We start from the raw sequence: 21,836 nt of genomic DNA on the forward strand, positions 1-21,836 counted from the left end.
TAAAACATGTATCTGAGCAAATGTGCCAATAATATCAGGCAACAGGCCAGCTGAATTAAACATCACATGCTTCCCTTACCGATTCATGTCCACATCCAATTCCAGCCCGGGACATGAATGTGAGTGCATAGCACTAGTTCACTGACAAGTTCAACTCAATAGACTGGGAGGAGGTGAGATGAGGAGAACTAGGCAGTGTATTGCTGGATGAATAAGAAATGAAAGTGTAGTGCTTCAGTAAATTCGCTCTCCCCATCCCGTGAGGGGGTGGGTGGTGAAGGAGTGGGGGTAACGGTGGAGTAGAGGCTCATTTGAAAACTGAACCAGTGCTGCATTCCCACATCCACCCATATCTAGCGAGGGGCTCTTTAAAAATTCATTAATTTACAGCAAAAATAGATTAAAGCACCCAGCTGAGCAAAACTCAAAATTTGGCTCCTGAATAACATTAATGATAAAACATCTCCTCCAAGCCCAGGGGGGTTTGCCTGAAGAAAGAGTACTGGCTTTTTTCACCTTACAGCACCTTGAGAATAATTTATTTTCAATCATTACTAAAATAATGCATTTCTAATCGTCATTTTTAATTACGCTTTTCTTAGTATGAAAAAAGGCTCTGCAAAAAAAATGCAAAAACTAATTAAAATCCATCCAAGGATCTGCCATTCCCATGATGCTATGCCAATGTCATTCTATTCACCATTTGATATCTAAGCTACAGAGACTCAATGACAGCTGCTCCAGGCCCCAAAAAACGCCTAGAACTGCAGTTACAGTAATTGCTCTGGCCAGCACTAAATGAGGTTCACTTAAGTGCAATTATCCCCCTCTGATCTCTCACATAAAGAGACTTCTTTAACATGGAGAAGTGGGCTCACACAATGTGACTGCAAACAAGATTCAAATTGGAATCAGGGAGGCATTTCCAGCAGATGAATGGCTTCATAGCTCATCTGCATTCTAGTGATGCACAGCGTTACTAATGAAGACTGAGCCAGTCCCTTCTCACCAACACGGCTTCCGTGAGTGCAAAACTTCACACTGGATATAAGCAGAGTACGGGGATAAATTTCTAACTAAACTGTCCAGTCATTTAGTGTGAACTGAAATAAAGGACAGTCAGGCTTCTCCACACTGAGAGAGCAGCTGCGCAGAAGAAAAGAACGATCCTAGTTTTTAACCTATCCAGGTGAAAAATACAGACACACATAGACGCCAAAGACGGTGAGCAATGAACTGACAGGAAAGAAACTCCAACCTAGAAACAACTTCACATTCCAGAGCAGAATGGAATCGAAACAAGCCTGTCTTGGATTCAGACCAAATATAAGTCATCGTAAAAATACTAAATGGCAGCCTTTGACCGACAAAATCACCACTACATCATGCCAAAAAAATATATCAGCGTCCTCATGAATAAATAGCCATCTGCCAATTGCATAACACAATAGGTTTTAAGCCTGAGGGGTAAGATGTGGCGGCCTAATAGGGGTTGCTACAGAGGGTACCTGTTGGGTGCTGTCCAACTACACAGGGTGGTGAGGGGGGAGCTGGGATGGGCATTCATGTTGCCACAGGCTCAACTACCACCAGGAGTCTGATAACTGCATCTCACGGATGGCCATTTGAATAATCACTTCAACAAGGGGAGAAATTAAAAAGCCTCTCAGTGAGACAGGGCTAGGCACAGGGCCACATACTGAATCCAAAATGAGGTGCAGGTATTCAGAAAGTACAAGCCTTTTCTAAATTCACTCTACTCTACTGGTGTACTGACCCTTGACATCTCTCCAAATTAGAGGCATTATCAGCATTATAATAACCATTATTATTTTAATGCTTTTTTTTTTTTTTACTGTGCCCAAAAAGCTGATTATGTATGACACAAAAATGAAATGTTGATATTTATTTACATAGTAATTCCATCTCTTACTTGTACAAGTGACAAAGTAATTTTTCCTCTGAGGATGATAAACAAATATATTACCCATACCACACACACAGCGCAAGGAGACCTTGGAGAAGAAGGTGTCATGTTTTGAAACCATTAGGCAATAGACTATTGAAGAGACCACTGCGGGCTAAAACCACCATTAAAGAGAAGCTGTATCACATCCTCCCATTCACACTTGTAAATGGTTACTGTGAGAATAAACAGATGTGTAATCTTCTCTATACTTTCTGCCCCACTATTCAGTCCATTCTTCCTGTAAGAATCAGTTCTTGTGGTTGGTTTGAAGGATTAATGAGAGAGTCACAAACTACATTCAGTATAATTTAAGGTGAAATAACAAAGAAGAGTCATCATATTACAGCCTTGTTCAACTTGCATTCACTGCCAAACAATGTGAAAAAATGCATGCCTTAATACAAACCTGCACAATATCTTTAGCTGCACGCAGGACTAAATAACCACATGTCTTAGAAACTAGCATCATTGCTGAGGACAAGATTTTGCAATGTGTTTGCGGTGATTCATATTTCTGCTTGCGATCTGTAAAAAGCATGCATCGGCTGCACTCAAGGTCTATTCTTCAACAGCCAGCCTGCAAACAGCAAAATGTCACTTCCACTGTCTATGCCAATAATTCCACCGTTTACACAGTTGTTTAAATAGACTTAAGTTATTGCTTATGAAAAGTAACTCTTGCAAAAGAGATGGATTTTTATGAGTACCATCAAGGATCTAAGCGGGCAGGAGGTCAGACATCCTCTGGTATGTGATGACACTGCAACTGACTGACTGAAGCTGCACACATACTACACGATTAACTCTGACTTTAGCATAGATGGAAAAATATGCAAATGACAAAAAAGTCCAGCAAAAAGACACCTCGCTGAGGAACTAGAGTGAGAAATGTTCATACTTATTTTTAAGATAATACCTTTATAGAAACCAGCCTGACTCTGCTTACCTGCACAGAGTAAAATCAACTCTTTGACTGTTCAGGTCTTCTCTTGCATGAATAGATAGCCTCGATCCAGACAGCTCGCTAAAGGCCTGCTATTTAAAGGATGGGTGATTAAGAAGCAAACCAGGTCTGACCTTTGATTGTGGGTGCTGACTAATGCTATGGGCATTTTGTTAGTTGAAGCATAAGGTCTGGTAAGATGGGATGTTCTGGGGGAAATTTAATGTTTTGTTTTAGTCATAAATTCCCCCTTAATATGCTGGTCTTATGGTGAAAAAAAGCTAAGTATTGGAGTGCATGACGACCAGTCAATCAGCTCATCGTGACTTGATTGATAAAACTTGCACAAGTTGACAGCGGGCAAATTAAGAGATCAGTCATCCATCCTCTAATATAGGCCTTCAGGATAAAGCAAGGACACCGTTTTGTACACAGCTGCACGCAAATGCCACAGCTGTTTAGTTTAAAGTCATAGCATTAACAGTGTCTGCCCTGCGATCACACACCAACTGTTGTTACATCAAAGCGAAGACGAACATGCCCTGAGAAATGTCTTGCACACAGTACCAAATATTTAATGGCCGAGCCGTCTGTGCCATCTCAGGGCAAGTCTCAAGGATATACTACTGCTGACCCGAGATCAAATTAACTAAACATGCTTTGCACTTGTTGAGTGTCCACCCACATGACAAACATGCGCCTTCTCATACAGGTCGCCTAGTTTTACATAGTGGATCATTATTTTCAAGAGGAATTTATTAGCCGCTTGAGAAACAGACGATTGACAGACGAGAAAACACACTGCAACAGCTGTGAGTCAAATACCATCAGTGCACGCAGGAAAGCCAAATGACACTGGGCTCATACACACAGACACTCCATGCTGGACACACAACCTCTCACATACCAAACAGCTAGCTAACGATAGCTGTTGGGGGGCTGGGATAGGTCATTATATCCATCTAACGCGAGGGAAACACACACACACACACTCCGTTCTGGCCGAGGAGAAAGCACTGACAACGCTCTGCTAAAGTTAGCTGGCTACCAAAACTGGCTAGCTAGCTGTCAAAGTTGCCCTGTCAGTTGTCACCGGTTGCACGGCTGTGCTAGTAGGCTAACGAAGAGCTGTCAACTTGGAGAGTTACAGCAATACGGCCGGGGTGTACAAACACTGACCACAAGGAAACACTGACTGGCTCTCTGAGAAAAGGTGTCCCCGTCACAACGAGCTCAAAGCAGTGTGTCAGGGCCTGTTCACGGGGCTCAATCCCCAGAACTTCAGTGCAGCTCACTTCCCCGTTAAAGTCGTCCATTTCGTGGGCCTTAGTTCAACTTCCATGCCCGTATAGCTCACTTACTCTGGGTGAAAGCTGCTGTGACGGTGGCTCTCTGTAATCCTCACGGTAGTTTCAGAGTAACTGCCCCCTCCCCTTCATTCCACCTCCTCTTCTTCAGCCCGCGGAGGTGTCCAGGAGTGTCCTGTGATCTTGACGCTATCGTCCTGTGCAAAGACCCGCCGTAGCTGTAGCTTCGCCGGTGTGCCCGCGGTGCCGTGGCGTCCCTCCTCAGCTTCTCTCCGCCTTATCCAGTTCGCCTTTCTCTCGGCGGCCGAGCCAACATCCGGGACTCTCCCTCGTTTGGGTTAAGTGCCCGGAACTACTTTCACATACGACGACGTGCGAGGAGGTTTTTTCTGTCTCCCTCACCACCCCTGCCGCCACAGAAACTAGCGCGCGGTCGAACGAGCCCACAGTGGAGACAGACGTGAGTGGCGGTCACCCACGCACCGATTCATCTCTCACTGGATCCACGCAGAGGCACTGGACACGGACGCATTTTAAGTCAGCTGAACTTTACGTGTCCTCTGGTGTAACGTAATAAGGCTGATCAAAAAACTAAAGAACTGAAACAATAAAATATGCTACCTCACCTTTACAGAGCACATGTAGAAGAACTTACAAGGCATCATAAAAGGTGTAAATAGGATCTCATCTTCCACTACACTAGCCTACAATTTAAATTATTATTATTATTATTATTATTATTATTATTATTATTATTATTATCATTTATTTATTTATTTATTTATTTCCAAATCATCTGCCTCTGACATTAAATGTCCTAAATCTTATATACTTTAATAAGATGAACTGGAAACCAAATTACAAAAGTACTGGTTAGTTTATGTTTTCAATAAAGTGGTATTACACATATTTATTGGTTTATGTAAATTTATACATTCATAAACCTTCCACTAGAAAGAACCTGAAAAGTGATTGTATTGTAATACGCAGACAGTGTTTTGAAGTAGATCTAGTAGCTTTGAGGCAAACATTCCTTTTTATCTAAAACCTCTACAATCATTAATTCTCACAATTTCACATTTTGACCCGAGACTGTATCTTGGAAACTACAACCAACCAGCATTTTTCACTTAATTTTTATTTTTTTAGTGACACAAACTTGTTAAAAATTTCATTACTTTTATTCTGGAGGCATTTTACTCTTAGATGGTGCTATCAATGTTGACATAAGAACATTTCAGCTATGTCAATTTTAGCAGCTGTTCACTGTAACACTGTCAAATAGTAAAAATAAAATGAATGATGAACACAACTGCTCTAGAAGCATATGTATTTACTTTATATTTATTTACTTTTTCACATTTCTGTATTTCATTCAAAAATGGGTCTATGTAAGTGTATCAAGTTGGTTTTAAAATGGTTGTTACTGCAAAAATTGCAAATAGACCACTCACTTAATAAATTCTCTATCTTCTAAATTCCCTTTAAATAGCACCTCAGTTCCTCAATCCTTACACGTCTCCTTGAATTCATTCTGACCTTGTGTAAGAATTTTCAGTGCTGTTGGTGTTAAAGGAGTGAGCTAAAATAAGTTATTTTTTTGTGATATAAAGCTAAAAATTGTGCTTGTTTGATGTTATATTTGTTTGAAGTTAATCCAGTTTTCAGTTTAAAGTGTTAAAATATTTTATTTTTGGTGTGATTTTATTTAAACCATAATGTCAAATAGCCGTCAGTGAGCGCCCAGGCTGACTGGGTTTAAATGCAGATAAATGTCTGCTTTAGTAGATTTTCTTTAATTAAAATAATGGGTCTATGAGTCCAATAAGCAGATCTTGTTCTAAATATACAGTATTTTGTAAGTGAAGCTGTTTGAGTTTTATATTTGCTGCTTGAAGTGCACAGACTACTGTTTGTTTTAACGGGTGGGGGCTTTAATTATTCCCCCTCATAAAGCAGCTTGTATCAATGAAAAGTGCAGAAACCCATCATGTCAACCAAGACAATTAAACATGTACAAGGAAAAAATGAGCCACAAACTCTAACAATCACCTACAGCAGTGCAACAGTGTCACTTATTGGTTAGTTACTAGTACTGCAGTTAAACGTCTTTTCAATTTGTTGCAATTAAATTAAACAAAAGTAATATATGAGAAATAAAAATAGATTCATAAAATTGAATCACTATATGGGGAAAATGTTCAATAATCCACTCCAATCCATTTAGCAAATCAAAATCTAGAAAATTAAATTTTGCTTTTTTTCATTAAATGTGGTAAAAGGCAACTTTTTACATTACATGAAGTCATTGTGATAAATACGAAACAAGCTATGGATTTAACCCATAAAGGTCTAGAGCTACTTTTTTGGCACATCTCAAACAAATTTTTCTTTCTATTTAACATTTTCTAAGTGATTTATCATCATTTATTACAATGTTATCATCTGCATTTTGCATTTTCAGTCACAAGCAGGTATTTTCCTGTTTTTATTTAATGACCATATAGATGTTTATAAAAGCTCAGAGTAAAGTTGAGAGTTATATAGCGGGAGATAAAGTAACTTTTTTAAGCAGAATATATCAATAACTGAACATAAAAACAAGCATCTACAACTTCTGCTACTGTATGGATTTTATTGAAGAATCCATGTTGCAGAAGATGGCAGTGTTCACTACTTTATTTTTTAGTTTAACCCATAAGGACCCAGTGTGACTTTTGTGGCACTTCCTAAATGAATTTTTCTCTCTATTTAACCTTTGCTGAGTGATTTATCACCATTTACTCTAATATTATCCTCTGAATTTTGCATTTTTTCCAGTGAAAATCCTCTATTTTCCAATGTTTAATTAACTGATCATGCAGATGTTCATAAAAGCTCAGAGTAAAGTTAAAGGTTATTGTATGAAAACAGAAAAAAACTGAAGAAAAGGTGACTTTTTCAGTAAAATGTATTAACTCAACATAAACTTAGTGTGTCCATCCACTGTCATTGATCAAACTCCATGGGTTTTACTGGTGAATCAATGTTAACAGTAACTACGAAGCCTACAGACCCTCTGAACGTCCAAATGGGTCATATCTGATGACCATGAAGAGACGAATAACTGTATTTTACACGAATTATTTACATGGATTGATAAGATTTGTGATTCAGCAGTTTAGATCAGTAGATGGTTTTGGTTGACAGTGGATGTTTGGGTCTTTAAGGGTTAAGGATCCCCATTAGTCTCTACCAAAGTAGAGACTATTCTTCCTGGGGTCCACAACAGAGCTTTTCAACATCCAAATGGGTCACATCTGATGCCGGTAAAAAACTGAGAAACTGCATTTCACCTGAATCATTTTGCTATAATGATAGGATTGGTGGTTCTGAAGTTATAAATATTTTAGGTCAGTAGATGCGTTTGGTTCAAACAATTATCTGGGTCTTTGAGGATTAATAAAGGTTTAAAAATTAGCAAAAGGCAGGTGTATGTATTTATAAGGGCAGAAAATGTAAGTCTGATAAAGCTAAAAGCAGATTTTCTTCTTTCAGAAATGAGGCCTAGTATAACGCTGAATTCACATTTTTTTCCTTGAAGATGAGGAAGAAATTAAGAGATTAGATGAGGCCAAATTTAAAATCCAAATTGAAATAATCATCAAACCAAACTGATTTCGTAGAGAGTAAATGTGCTGAGTCAGTGGGACTGTCTGGTCCAAAAGATCCCCCAAGAAAATTCCCCTCCTTGAGTTTGTATGCAGGATGTCTGATGCATGTGTTTCATAAAGTCACCACAGCACCTCATATGAAAGTGAAAAAGTCAGTGACGCACTCCAGCCTCAACAATATCATCTGATGTAAAATAACATTAGTTGAGGTGGTGTCTCTGTTCACTGCCATTTAGGGTCTCTGTTCTTTTTTTTTTATCAAAATATCTGTGGAAATTGAGGATAAAGAAAAGAAACCACTGCAGATCAAATGTGCCACATCTTTTTGACTGATATTAACCCATCAAGACCCAAACATCCACTGGCGACCAAACTCATTTACTGATATAAAAAGTTAAATACCTGCTGATCCACTAATCCTATCAATACATGTTAATAATTGGTGTAAAATGCACTTTGTCATCTTTTCATGGTCATCAGATATGACCCATTTGGATGTTCAGTGGCTCCGTAGTTACCGTGGAAACACAGTCATCTTCTACAACATTTATTCACCAGTAAAACCCATGGAGCTGGATCAAAGACAGTGGATGGAGATGCTTGTATTTATGTTTTAATTTATGATATATTTTACAGAAAATGTCACTTTTTCCTCCCCTTTCTTTGTTTTGCATATAACGACCCTTAACTTTAATCAAGCTTTTATGAACATTAATCATCACCAGTGAATTAAACGTAGGAAAATACCTGATTTTCACTTAAGAGTGCAATATAATGAGCGTAAGATTAGAATAAATAGAGGTAGTAAATCACTTAAGAAAAGTTAAAAATAGAGAAAAAAAAAATCATTTGGGAACTGCCGCAAAAGTAGCACTGGGTCTTTATGGGTTAATTTAACCTGTCTATCTCTATTCATGGATATTAACGGGTTGGTTTGGTGATAAGTATCAAAGAGGATAAAAGGGATCCTGTTTAAACATCTACAGTGATACCTCCAGAAACTCAGTGAGTGTTAAGGCAGGATTTAAGGTGAATGAGACATAATGTGAGAGTAAAAGTTAGTTGCATGATATTATTCTTTCTCTGTGTTTATAACAGAATTGTTCTATTCTCTTTACATTACATTTTTGCCATTTCTGTGCCATTGCAGTGACCGATGACATCATTCAACATGTTCTGTTTTTATAAGGGCTTCATAAAAATACTCATGTATTGTTAGAGACCTGGGGGACATCAGTCACCCCAATCCCACCTATTAAATCTTAATTGAGATTTAATACTTTTAACCCTTTATAGAACTCTCATAGATATACTTATTCAAAATTTCAACCTAAATGTGTTATTGGAGGACCTAATAAGATTTTATTACTTTTGTGAAATTTTTTCATTGTTATGTAGAAAATCTAGGTGAATGAAGTTACCATATTTGGTTCCTTACCGTAGGTGAAAAAAAAAAAAAAAATCCAATAAGCAAATCTAAAAAATACAAGAAAACACAAGTAAGGTGAAAGGAACATCATTTTTAGAACAATGGACCAACATAAGTGCTGATCCAGACCCCTGTCCACATCCACATTATCCCTTTGAACATCATTCCTTACATTAGTACCATTACTTCATGGTACCTAACAAAGCAGGTACACTCACTGTTCATGCAGAGGTGGACCTTACAGACCCTGTAGACCACAGTGGACCTGAGATTGTTGACTCACTGTCCTCACTGTAACTGTTGCCCTCAGTTTCTTGTAATGTATTCGGAAATTACCAAAAATAGTCTCTTGCCCGATAAAGGGTTAACTGAGAAACCAATAATCACACCACTCCGACAACCTAATAAAGGGTCAACTTTTGTCATGAATGTGAGTTGTAAAGCCACAAACTTATTCATATGTACAAAAGTAAGGTAAAAATCTGGCAAAAGACAAATGAAATTGAATTAAGATATTAAAAGCATTTAAATGAATAATAACAAAAATCTGTTCAAGAACATGTGATTTTATTAACAGTCAAGAAACAATTAGTATTCCAAAATTAGAATACCAAAAGGTCATGTTGGAAATCTGTCATATGCGATTTCTTTAGAAATTTCCAATGCTATGATGCAGGATAACACAAATAATGAAATCCATGAAACTAAAGTATTTCAGAATCATGATAAATAAGTTTTAGTGTCAATGATAGATGAAGTAAGCTTATCATTATTCATATTTATTGATTGATTGATTTTTTTTTTTTTATGTGAAAAAGTAACCTGATGACAATTAAAAAAAAAAAAAAACTAATAATGTCTTAAATAGCTTATGCTTGGATTTTTCAGTCATTTTATATTAAATTACTTTGTTTGCAGATTATAGGAAAATATTCTACTAAGTTAAATTACTGTGCCAGCCCTTAGACCAGAGGTGTCCAATATATGGCCTGCAGACCAAAACCGGTCTACCAAAGCTTCCAAACTGGTCCATGGGATAAATTTATAAAGTGTAAAAATTACACAGAAGCTATTAACAGTCAGTGTCAAACTCATTTTAGTTCCAAATTTTAGTTCAAAATTTGGAACTAAAATTTGGAACTAAAATGTGAAAATTTTATTAATATTGCACCTGTTACCAAATGTTTTGTGCCTCTTTGTAGATCTGTGATGCACATGTATAAATGATAAGTTGAGGCATAATATTATTATTATTATTTTTTTTTTTTTTTTTTTTTTTTTTTTTTGAGAAATTTCAGGTTTTTCATATTATGCACATTTTTTGTGCATTTTCATAATTTATTTTTTAGCTTTTTCTGCAAACAAAGACAAACATTTGGAGTTGTTGTTATTTATAGGCTATTATGTTATTTACTGATGTGGTTCACCTGAGATCATTTTGGGCTGAATGTGGCCCCTGAACTTGCTGTAGATGGTTTAATCTATATTATTTATAAAGTTTTTTGTTTTGTTTTGTTTTGTTTTGTTTTTTTAGGATTTGGGCGTATTTACAGCATTTACAGAAGTTATTATTCCAACATGCTACAGGCTTAAACATCTGGGACTGAACTGCAGATGTAGGTGTGTAGCATTTGTTGACCTGCAGGGGGCAGTAATGCAAGCAGCAGCGTCTACACACCCAGAGATCGCAACAGAAACAGAAGAAGAAACACATCGCTTTCAGGAAGTGCAGAAACTGTGAAGCTGTCAAAGCTGTCCCTGACTGAGAACAACATCGAAATCTAAAGTAAGACATTTTGCATTTTTGTAAGTTTTATCAAGTACCGGTCTTGTTTTATTCAAATTTCAGTGCAAGAGGTGACAATGTCAGGCCGACATATTATTGATAAATGTCAGGTAATATCAGGTGCTTTGATTCTTTCAGTTCTCTCCTGACATAACAGTAAACTTTAACCGATGTAGGAGACTTATTTTATTCTTTACAAACTTACACTAAAGAGCTACTTGATCTTTTCTGGATCATTGGCCCAATAAGGGTCTGTACCGCGCATGTCAAGGTTCAGCTGTGAAGTTCATTGACACACTTCTGTTCATGTACATGCTGGGACTGTGAGGTTTGTGCATCTACACTTTGGAGAGCAGTCTGTTTCATTCCTACAACACACTGAAACTTTATACGCTTTGTTACGTGTTGAAAGTGAAAATGTCACTGATTTTAGATTAAAATAACTTTTACCAGCATAAAAATCCTTCCTCGTGATCATAAAGTGGAATCACCTCTAAAGTGTTGACAGGTAGGATTTAGGCTTTAGTGGCATCATGCACTAGATTTATTTACATGATCAAATCCTTGTGAATTATGACTGCACCTATATTGTTTTGTCAGTTATTCTGAGATAGTGTAAGGTCTTTCACATTCTTTAAATAACTTATTGAATTGTGAGGACAGTAAATATAAACTACAGTTTAGAGGTGTTAAATCCACATTTTATAGCCAACATCCAAATTGCCCAGACGTTTATTTTACTTAACATATTTGTTGTTTTGTAGCAAAAATATGTACATGACTAAATATTTTACATTAAGGAGCGGGGGAACTGGTAAGTCCTCCCTGATGGACAAAAGATGCAGTGGCATACCAGTTTCTAAATTATATAAGGGATCTACATTTGTCATTTCATTTTGTAATTTGGGTTTTGGTATTGACCACTGCAACACTATTTATGTTAATATTGCAAAGATTTATTTTAAAAAAGTTTAATTTTTAAAGTTATGGGAATGTGAGATCCGATTAGTAATATTAAATAATAGGGCAAACTCAGTGTAGCCTCTGTTTTTGCAGTTCCTATATGACAACCTAATAATGGTCAACTTTTTTTCATGAATGTGACTTCAGGGGTTTATTATGTTTCAAGGACACTAGTTCCCCCACTTACACTAATTTAACGTAATCATACTTTCTTTCTGTTCCAGTTCTTTACTCTGAATCCTCTCTCCTGGTGATCCCTTCTCTTTCATCAGGTGATGGCAGAACCCAGAGTTTCCACCATTGATGGGAAACTAGCCCAGGAGTTTGCTATTCCCTCCCACGTTGAAGAGGTCAAAGATAAGATGACTGATTTTGCTAAGCGTCATGCAGCAGAAGGTCGTAGGGTGGTTGTAATCACGTCAGGAGGCACCAAAGTCCCCCTTGAGTCACGCACTGTTCGATTCCTTGACAACTTCAGTAGTGGCAGGCGAGGAGCCTCTTCAGCAGAGTATTTCATCGATGCTGGCTATGCTGTCATCTTCCTACACAGACATCGCTCCCTCTACCCGTATACACGCATGTTGTCAAACATTAACATGATGGATGCCCTGCAGTTCAGCAGTGCAGGAGCTGCCAGTAACTCTGGAGAAGTGGTGGTCAACCAGCAGGTGCTTCCCAACATCACCAAAGTACTGAAACGATACCAGGAAGTGAAGGAAAGAAGACTTCTTCTGCCCATTGAGTTCAGTGTGCTGTCAGAGTATCTGCACCTCCTCAGAGCAGCAGCTCAGGCACTCAGCACAATAGGTATATATGAAAAACTCAAAGGAAAAAAAAACAAAAACTTTCTGACATCAGACATAATCTGTCTGTTGGCATGGTAGTCTATTATGGCAGGCTTTCTGCAGGTTTTAAAAAGTTAAATGTAAAACTTAAGAATGTTCTGAGAGCAGTTTAAGACCTATTTTACATCCAGTCATACTGTTTCAAGTAACTGCAGAATATTAGGTGATGATAGGAAGCGTTTTATGTGGGCTGTCGTCCTTATTCCCTATGCAGCTCTTGTACTTCTACACATAAAGTTCATATTAGAGGATTTTCTAGTACAAAGTACAACACTCTTCAGATTCTTTCATTTTAAGAAGCTTCAACCAGGCACTAAGGTCAATACATACAATAACTGCACCTTTTTCTCCTGATGCACCTCAAACAACTGTACTGTATAATATCATTTTCATAAATGGCCCTCTACCGTTTTAGGATCCAAGGCCATGTTTTACTTGGCTGCAGCTGTGTCTGATTTCTATATCCCAGCGTCTGAGATGCCTGAACACAAAATCCAGTCTTCAAATGGACCTCTGCAAGTGAGTACAGCTCCAGAAAATGCTACTACATCATTTAGGATTTTTTTTTGTTTGTTTTTAAATTTCTTTCCCTCTCTTTCAGCTCAGGTTGAATATGGTTCCCAAGATACTTTCCCCTCTGGTTAAGGACTGGGCACCTCAGGCATTTGTCATATCTTTCAAACTGGAGACTGATGCAACCATCCTGCTGGAAAAGGCTCAGCGGGCTTTGGACACCTACAGGCACCAGGCAGTGGTGGCCAATGTACTGGACTCTAGGCGGGGTTATGTAATGGTGGTGACCCCGGAAACTCAGGCTGAGCTCATCCTCACAGAAGACGATGTAAAGAATGACGTGGAAATAGAGGAGAGGATAGTGAGCAACCTGACATCAGCACATAAAAAGTTCATTGACCAATAAATGGACTGACAGCTGGAGTCCCTTGCACTTCTGATCACGTCTGTTCCTACATGAATCCCCAGCTTTAGTTTGGCTGTATTCATGTTTGCCTTTTCTGCTGAAAATTACCAGTACGTTACCAGTAAATTATCAGTACGTTCTATGGTTGCATAACTTTAGTAATAACTGTAGGAATTAACACATCTTGTCTCCCATGTTCTGTAAATGTTCTAAAACTGGGCCTCTAAAGATGTTGTCTCTACATCACCAAAATAATTGTTGAACATTTTTTGAATGTTTATTAACATTGCACAGTAAGTCAGACTACAAAAAACATCATTTCAGTCTCTTTATACAATGACATGTAGTTAAATGCTTCAACTGACATGCTTTAATACAGCGATCACATGTAATAAACCTTTACAGGTACAGTCCAGCAGTGCTGTCTCACTCTCAGGGTTAAGAATTTTTCCTGTTTACTTAAGTTTGATGCTCTTCTTGACTCCAGCACGAATACCAGACATCTCACCACTGTATCTCTTCTCCTCACGCCGAACCTCACGGACCTGATGAGTAACAGTGTTAGGATGAGGATGCAGTTGAAATACATGATAAAAATAGAGTCGTCAATGTACACTTCACAAACCTGTCCCTTTCTGCGGATAATGGCCCGCTTAAACTTGGCTCTGTGTTTGACTCTGGGATTACGGTCAATCTTCTTCCTCTTTGGTGTCAGCCCTTTGTTCTTGGCCATCTGTAGAGGAAGGTAGATGGCATGAAGTAAAAACAGTAAAAAGACCTAATGTAGCTTTTACAATGTCCTGTTGTCCTCATTTACAGAGGGATGAAGGACTCTGTGTACATCATAAGGCAGGTGTGGTCTTCTTTGATGAAAAAAGAAATTAAGTCACAACTCCTCAAAACAGCTGAAGCTTACAACTTAGATACATTTTCTTGAGGCTGATTAGAGAATCATATTCATCATGTTAGTCAGTTTATAAGTTGCTATGACTCTGTACCTGATAAGTGATGCCTCTTTTAGCATCTGGATCCAGTTCTTCATCTTCCTGGTCCTCCAACCTGTAACAAAAAAAAAAAAAGTTTAATACCTCATCTGGTTCATTGTATCCAATCGGACAGACTTCAAAAACTAGTCTCATACTTACCCTTCAACCATTGGAGTGTCACCCTTTCTCTTTCGTTTTAACCGCTCCTCCATGTCTTTGTAGAAACGTAGAGCTGCTTCTTCGTCCAGGTCAGACTCTGAGTCCTCTGTGAAGTCAGACTTTGTTTCTTCAGCATCCTGCAAACAATGTGTTCATTAGCATTTATGTTCTGCTTATTACATTCTCTACCTGAACTCAGTATGCTGACATGGGAAAAAAAAAAAAACAGCTTACCTTTTCCTTCTTATTGGAGACTGCTGCCTTCTTGGTTGCCGCTGAGCTGCTGTTGACCTTATCGGTCTCCTCACCTTCCAGCAGTCTACGAAACTGTGGTGCAAGCCGGGCATCTACTGCACCGAGTTCATTAATGAGCTGCAGAAAAAAGCATTTTTTTTTTTCCAATTTCAGTGCAAGAGAATTCAGGATCTGAGTTGCAGTTTTAGATATGTACCTAAGGTTGCAGCTGTTAATAGAAAAGTGTCAGCTTACATTTCTGTAGGTGAGCAGTCTTTCAATCACAGGATGGTTATGAGCAGGGATTCGTTTAGCTTTCAGCACCAAGTAGAAACTGATGTTTGTGCAGTAGCTGCCAAAAAACAGATTAGTCGTTACACAGTGAAAGGCTGCAATGTTTCAATAGAAACACAAAGTTATAATTTTATTAGAACTTACTTTAGATAGAGTTGCTGTTTGGTCTTCAGGTAGTTAGCACCCTTTCCAAAACAGGAAATAAAAATTTTTTAGGATACATTATGTCTCATGTGTGTTGTACTGCAACACAGAGATTTTGTAACGCAACTATACACGTCAGTTTATCATGTCAATGTGCCTCCATTTGTGAATTAGAACAACATGTTAACAACAACTGGACCTGAATATATGCCCCTCAAGTGTAACTTAATCCCTGTTCTGAGTCAAACTCCACAAACCACATGATTCTGAAAACTGCTACAACTGCTGAGATGGAGGTAATGACAGTCTGAATGTCCAGGTGTGTATGTGAGATGAGAATAGTTCAGGAACATTGGTATGACAAGACAATCACATGACACTTCTGCAGAACCATGTGAGGCTCTTAAAGTTTAGTACTTTTTGCACTGGTTTTACCACATACTCTCAAATGCATTTAGAATATTTTCACCTCTTTTTCTTTCTTAAGTTTTCTTCTCTTACATTTTTCCCATAGTAAACTATAGCCCTGAAGTCCTCTTAAGCCTGCTGAATTTCCTGGACAACTTCACTTCTACAGTGTGTGATCTTGTGTCACTGCTGTTTAAATACTTTATTTCAGATTTCAACTGACAAACTAATTAAGAGATTGAGGCAGGAGTTTTCGTAGTCATACACTGCTTTCCTTTGAGTGCAGTGTTTCTGAATAGAGTAAAATAAAGGACTGAGTTTGTTTGACCAGTTGGAAAATGAATGAAGTTTATCAGAATCTCCCTGAAGGACAAAAGGACTGAAGTAATATAGATTTTTTTATACAAATGTTATCACACCGAGTCATACTGAAACAATACTAATATGATGACTCTAGGTTATGAAATGGTTAAGAATCTCAAAAAGATTTTCAACCATGGGATGACTTGAGCTGTTTTCACCACAATAAACATTTAAAAAAAAAAAAAAGTTGCCATTTTTGTGCCCTATTAAAAGCACTACTGCATTTCATCAAAACTGAATCATATGATTCAGTTTACAGTTCGAAAAACATGTTTTAGTATCATTTTATTATGCATATTTGGTCTAAAACATGTGGGTAAACCGCTATAGCTGTAATCACAAAATCACACTTATCTCCACAATTTATTCCAACATATTACAACTTGTGAGGCAAATTGGTGGCCTGTCATTAGCTTTGTTACTTTAAAAAGTCTTAGATGTACCATACAAAAGGCTGTCTCTGTCCTGCCCTAGTACTTGATAAATGAAAACAAGAACAGGGTTCCTACAGGATTCTAAAAGTCAAATTTAGACTTTTTAAGGCCTTTTTAAGACTACTTAGAATATAATTTAATGCCTATTTCATGGCCATACTGGCAAAAATTTGTGACCCTTAGAATTTAGGAAAATGTTTTTATTTACTCCAATGCCTTGATTCCCATTGATCCCAGTCATTTCTGACTGCTAAAGCCGCAAAGTTAATGATAATTAGTTCCTAATTTCAATATAAATTGTGGGGTTTGGAACAGGTGGAACTGAGTAGAAGAATGTTACTTTCTTTGCAGCTTGGACATTTCCTACACACATGTAAACACAACATAATGAACAAGTTTATAGCAACAAAACTTAAGACCTACTATATCAAATTTAATACCTTTTAAAGACTTTTTTAAGGTATTAAATGCAGATTTGTAAATGCAGGACTTTTAAGACTTTCTAGGACCCTGTGGGAACCCTGAAAGATGAAAATATGCAATCAGTGGTTCTTTCTCTGAGAGTAAACTATGCGAAATTCAGTCTAGTGATGAATTGAAGGGGGTAAAAAAAAGCTGTATACTAAACCTTTCCTGGTGGGATCTTTCCATCCTTGACCATCTGTATGAGGGGCCGCAGCTCATCCTTCAGTTCTGTAAGCTGCATACATCAGGCAGTGGAATCAAGTTATGTTTGTAGGAAGTGAACAACAGTCTACTAGCACGTCACATCTTTATACTGATGTAGCACAGTGTGTACTTTACCTTTGCCTTAAAGTCCTGGATGAGTTCAAGCAGTTCAGGTGACTCCTTCTTCAGAAGTTTCATTTTCTCCTTCTGGGACATCTGTTTCAGGTCTTTGACAATCCTCTCCTCTTTTTCCACAGGCTTCTGTTCATCCTTGTCCTCTACAGCGAACTCCTATGTTTATAAAGCAACAAAAAACAACAAGTAAATGAGTGGATTATATATATCATCAAATACAGAATTAACTGAAGATGCTAAGAGGTGGGGGCTACGAACAAGATTACCTGAAAAAAGTTTAAGTCATAATCCTCCTCACTCAGATTTTCAGCCAAACGCTTTTGGATATTTTTGGCCTCTTCCTCCTCTTCTTGCTCTTCTGTTTCCAGTTCTTCGTGTGTTTTCCCTTCTGTATTTAAAGATCAATACTGTTAAAAAAAATTTGCATAATCATTAGCTACTACAAGGATTTTCCTGGAGTGAAAATATTCTCACTTTTGGTCAGATAGTCAGAGTCATAATACATCTTCTTCTTGCTACCCCAGGCCATTTCATTAGGAAGATCTGGAAAAGACAACAGTTACAGTTAGAACAGCTGTCTCCAACAGTGAAGCAAACACTGACTAAAACCCAATGACAGTATGTTTACCTTCTTCTTTTTTCCCTTCTAAATCACTGTCCATGTCAGTTCCTTCCTCCTCATCTTCCTCAATCTCTTCTTCTTCCTCATCCTCCTCAGAATCATCCAGAGCCATCACTTCCTCCTGTGGAATTCAGATTAGACAAGGTTAACTAAATAAACCATCTAGGGGGTAAATCTGTACAAGTGTCAAACTCGAAGGGTCTCTCACCTCATCATCCACCTCCTCCTCGTCACTCTCCACTTGCACTCCACGGGCAAGGAGTTGCTGTACAACAAGACAACTGAAATGTAAACACAAAAAAAGAGCCACAAGCTTACCATGAAACCACTACTGATGCAAACTTACTGCAATCTTCTCATCATGAAACTCATCGATTTTGTCCTTTGTGTACTGGGACGATTTCTGAAAGAGAAGAGACAGACGCAGTTCAGTTGTTTTGTTTGTTTATCCATTATAAACGAGCGCTATTTTGACAGTGATCTGGAAAATAACTCATATTTTAGGTCTCAGTGTGTTCTAAAAGCAGCACAATACAAATATCTTACTCAGTCTTACTCTTCAGCTTTTTCACTTTCATCTCTGTTATCTTGTAACTTTATTACTCTACCACAATTCACTATGATATATTAGATTTTGACATTTCTAGACATTTATAAAAGGAATTTAAGACCTATTTCACAATCCATTGTGCTGGGTCATGTGATGCTGACTGCCCCCAAAATTCAGAACTGGTCCCAGCTCATATCATAGATTTTATTGAAGAAAAACATGTGAAAACGTCTTAGGAAAATCCTATAGCTCTACCCAAAATAACATTCATTAAAAACTACAAATAAATTAATGTTCCCACAAGTTTTCACAACCAAAATTTAATTCTTTGGAGTTGCTCTATAGCTATTTTGGTCCTACATAAGAAAAGAGTGTCCCAGTTTTTTGCAAATATAGCTTGAGAGCCAAAAAAAAAAACACTTCTCAAAATACCCTGGTTAAATTATTCCAAGAAGGGTAATTGGAAATTGCTTTTATTATCAAAATACAATAGACACTGTTACCCTTTCATCATTTAACATTTTTAAATTAACAATGGGCTAAGTACACTGAATTAGTGTCATGTAACTAGTTGATTAGATGTTTGTGAAAGTGGTGACTCAGGGTAATTTTAGATTTTTGAAAAGCACCTGCTGAAAATACTCAATTTTTTCCAATTATCTAGTATTTGCTCAGCTTGTGTGACTTCAGACTGGAGTGCTATAACATCCACATTTCGATGAATGAATAAACTGAACATCTGACCTCTTCCCAGTCCAACTAATGATCCCAAAGACCTGCTTTAAACTCATCATATTTATGCTGTGCAGTGTGAATCCTTCCTGGAATGTAAACAGCTGGTCTTATGAACTCAGCTGAGTCCTCTACCTTATCAGGGACGGGCATGTCCCTGTAGCCTTCAGGGTCATCTTCATCATATTGCTGAGTCTTCTTTGACCTTTGCACTGGTTTTGCCCTGATGAGAGAAAGGATTTCACTGGTCTATGAGGAACAAACATCCAAAATAAAAGTAGTGAAACTCTACCACGTTTGAGTACGAAAAGAAAAATTAAGTCAAAAATGCAGCCTGGCTGTAGTTTCCAAAATGCATAGATTTACACCAAAGGAATGTTTGTATCAGAGCTACTGGACCTACGTAAACAGTGCCTGCACATTACAGTACATTCACTTTACAGGTTCTTTCTAGTGGAACATTTATAAATCTATTGTATCAATGCACATAAACCAATATATGTGTGTGAAATAACACATTATCATATACATTGAAAATATGAGCTAACAAGTACTCTTGTCATTTGTTGTCTGATTCATGTTATTAACCCTTTCATGCATAGTGGTCACTACAGTGGACAGTTATTCAAAACTGTTGTATACTCATGGGTTTTGTTGTTTTAGTTCCATATCAGCCAACCCTGTGGACACTTATGCATCATCTCATACACTGCAATTCATACCATTACTGTAACTATGCTGCTCCTGATAAACCTGATCTGCACTAACATGTTTAAGTGTGAATCAGTTGTTAATTGTTAGACTGTTTTTTTCTGTTTTGTTTTGTTTGTTTTTTTGTTTTTTGCATATTATCTCCATGAAATGAGTAATAACTAACATTAGAATATGTTAAAATGTGAGAAAACATCAGATTACCAGCATTAAAAATGTTTTTTTGTTTTTTTGTTTTTTTTATTGTTTTCGTATCACTTTCTGATATTGGGATTTAACCCATAAAGACCCAGTGTTACTTTGTGTCACTTTCCAAATGAACTTTTCCTCTATATTTATCCTTTCTTAAGTGATTTATCACCATTTATTATCGTATTATCCCTTATGTTTTGCATTTTTTCTGTGAAAACCAGTTATTTTCTACACAGTAATTTATTTATCAGGTAGATTTTCATAAAAGTTCAGATTAAAGTTGAGCGTTATTATATCAGAAACAGAGAAAACTGAAGAAAAAGTGACATTTTCAGTCAAATATATCCTTAACTGAACATAAACCAAGTTTGTCCATCCACTGTCATTGATCCAACTCGATGGGTTGTACTGGTGAATCAATTTTGTTGAAGATGATGATGTTTCCACGGTAACTACGGCGCCTCTGAATGTCCAAATGGGTCATATCTGATTACCATGAAAAGATGACAAATTGCATTTTACGTCAGTTATTTACATGTATTGAAAGGATTCGTGGATCAAAAGGTATGTTTACATCAGTAGGTGCTTTTGGTTGCTGGTGGCTGTTTGGGTCTTTATGGGTTAAACACGTTTCTTTACTTCAAAAATGTAATGCACGGACATTTTTGTAACTCAATGAAAAAAAAAATCGATTGCATTGTTTTTTTCATGCCCAAGGATAAATAAAAACACTCAAGAAAAAAATTTTGACTAAGGTTCTTATGATTCATGCATGAAAGGGTTAAAGTATGTAAAATGTAGTACATTTAATCCTAGAGGCAGATCATTTCGTTAGCACAGACAATTGTGAAGGGATGAGAGTGAAGACTTAAACGACACTAATTCTTAATAATCACAAGAAAACATAAAATCATAAATGAATATAATTTCAACATTCAATCATACTGTGTGTTACTGTAACTCAGTGCAGCCAAACTTACCTCCTCGCTCGAACCATGATAGAAACGTATTAAATTTGAAGCGACCAAACTAACTTAGTCCGATGCTACCACGATAAATGCGTGATTAAAGAGGAAATATCTACAGTAAACACAGTATAATTAACCATTAGCAGATGTTACTACTGAACTGAACGCATTTCTTTAGGACGCCACCATGTGCTTCCGCATTTCTTCTTCTTCTCTGTTTTAAATGGCGGTCAACAGCGTGGAGTCAAAGTAAATGCTGCCCTCTACTGTTTGCACAAACTGATGAACTTCATTAAGCAATGACATGTTTTAGTTTAGTTTTTTTTTCTCCTGCCTCTCATGTGTACCCCCAAATTAATAGCTATAAAATAACCATTTATACTATTTCTGTCTCAGGTGTGTCTGTTTGGTCTGTTTGAAG

General features: G+C 37.3%; 3 protein-coding genes across 4 annotated transcripts in view; 1 reads left to right on the forward strand and 2 right to left on the reverse strand.

Moving 5' to 3' along the window:
- foxj3 (forkhead box J3) overlaps positions 1-4,530 on the reverse strand; it is a 75,422-nt gene extending 70,892 nt beyond the window's left edge. The window contains exon 1 of the mRNA XM_030134270.1: positions 4,274-4,530. The gene's annotated coding sequence lies outside the window, so the exon portion shown is untranslated. The remainder of the gene's footprint in view (positions 1-4,273) is intronic.
- A 6,474-nt stretch (positions 4,531-11,004) lies between these two features.
- ppcs (phosphopantothenoylcysteine synthetase) lies at positions 11,005-14,224 on the forward strand. Of its 2 annotated transcripts, none has more exons than XM_030134124.1 (4): positions 11,005-11,087; positions 12,323-12,857; positions 13,311-13,414; positions 13,497-14,224. In XM_030134124.1, the coding sequence occupies exons 2-4, from the start codon at positions 12,326-12,328 to the stop codon at positions 13,812-13,814; spliced, it is 954 nt and encodes a 317-aa protein (XP_029989984.1). In that variant the 5' UTR covers positions 11,005-11,087; positions 12,323-12,325; the 3' UTR covers positions 13,815-14,224. The 2 variants fall into 2 exon arrangements, with proteins under 2 accessions (XP_029989984.1, XP_029989985.1); XM_030134125.1 differs by having other exon boundaries at positions 11,016-11,087; positions 12,275-12,857.
- On the reverse strand, positions 14,073-21,616 carry utp3 (UTP3 small subunit processome component). Its single transcript, XM_030134111.1, has 16 exons — positions 21,428-21,616; positions 19,680-19,767; positions 18,609-18,665; positions 18,471-18,527; positions 18,269-18,383; positions 18,115-18,183; positions 17,907-18,028; positions 17,641-17,796; positions 17,465-17,536; positions 15,632-15,672; positions 15,449-15,545; positions 15,194-15,331; positions 14,960-15,096; positions 14,813-14,873; positions 14,440-14,547; positions 14,073-14,359 (listed from the first exon to the last, which is right to left on the reverse strand). The coding sequence occupies exons 1-16, from the start codon at positions 21,442-21,444 to the stop codon at positions 14,270-14,272; spliced, it is 1,425 nt and encodes a 474-aa protein (XP_029989971.1). The 5' UTR covers positions 21,445-21,616; the 3' UTR covers positions 14,073-14,269.
- Positions 21,617-21,836: the final 220 nt, after the last annotated feature.

This window comes from Sphaeramia orbicularis, chromosome 5, assembly GCF_902148855.1.
Source record: "Sphaeramia orbicularis chromosome 5, fSphaOr1.1, whole genome shotgun sequence".
NCBI lineage: Eukaryota > Metazoa > Chordata > Actinopteri > Kurtiformes > Apogonidae > Sphaeramia > Sphaeramia orbicularis.

What these genes read in the sequence shown, in the direction of transcription:
- ppcs (XM_030134124.1), top strand. Translation starts at nt 12,326, where the DNA reads ATGGCAGAACCCAGAGTTTCCACCATTGATGGGAAACTAGCCCAGGAG. An exon ending in TCAGGCACTCAGCACAATAG is followed by an intron (nt 12,858 to 13,310) that starts GTATATATGAAA and finishes CTACCGTTTTAG; the next exon opens with GATCCAAGGCCATGTTTTAC. An exon ending in CTTCAAATGGACCTCTGCAA is followed by an intron (nt 13,415 to 13,496) that starts GTGAGTACAGCT and finishes CCTCTCTTTCAG; the next exon opens with CTCAGGTTGAATATGGTTCC.
- utp3 (XM_030134111.1), bottom strand. An exon ending in CTCTGACTATCTGACCAAAA is followed by an intron (nt 18,029 to 18,114) that starts GTGAGAATATTT and finishes CTTTAAATACAG; the next exon opens with AAGGGAAAACACACGAAGAA. An exon ending in GACACTCCAATGGTTGAAGG is followed by an intron (nt 14,874 to 14,959) that starts GTAAGTATGAGA and finishes TTTTTGTTACAG; the next exon opens with GTTGGAGGACCAGGAAGATG.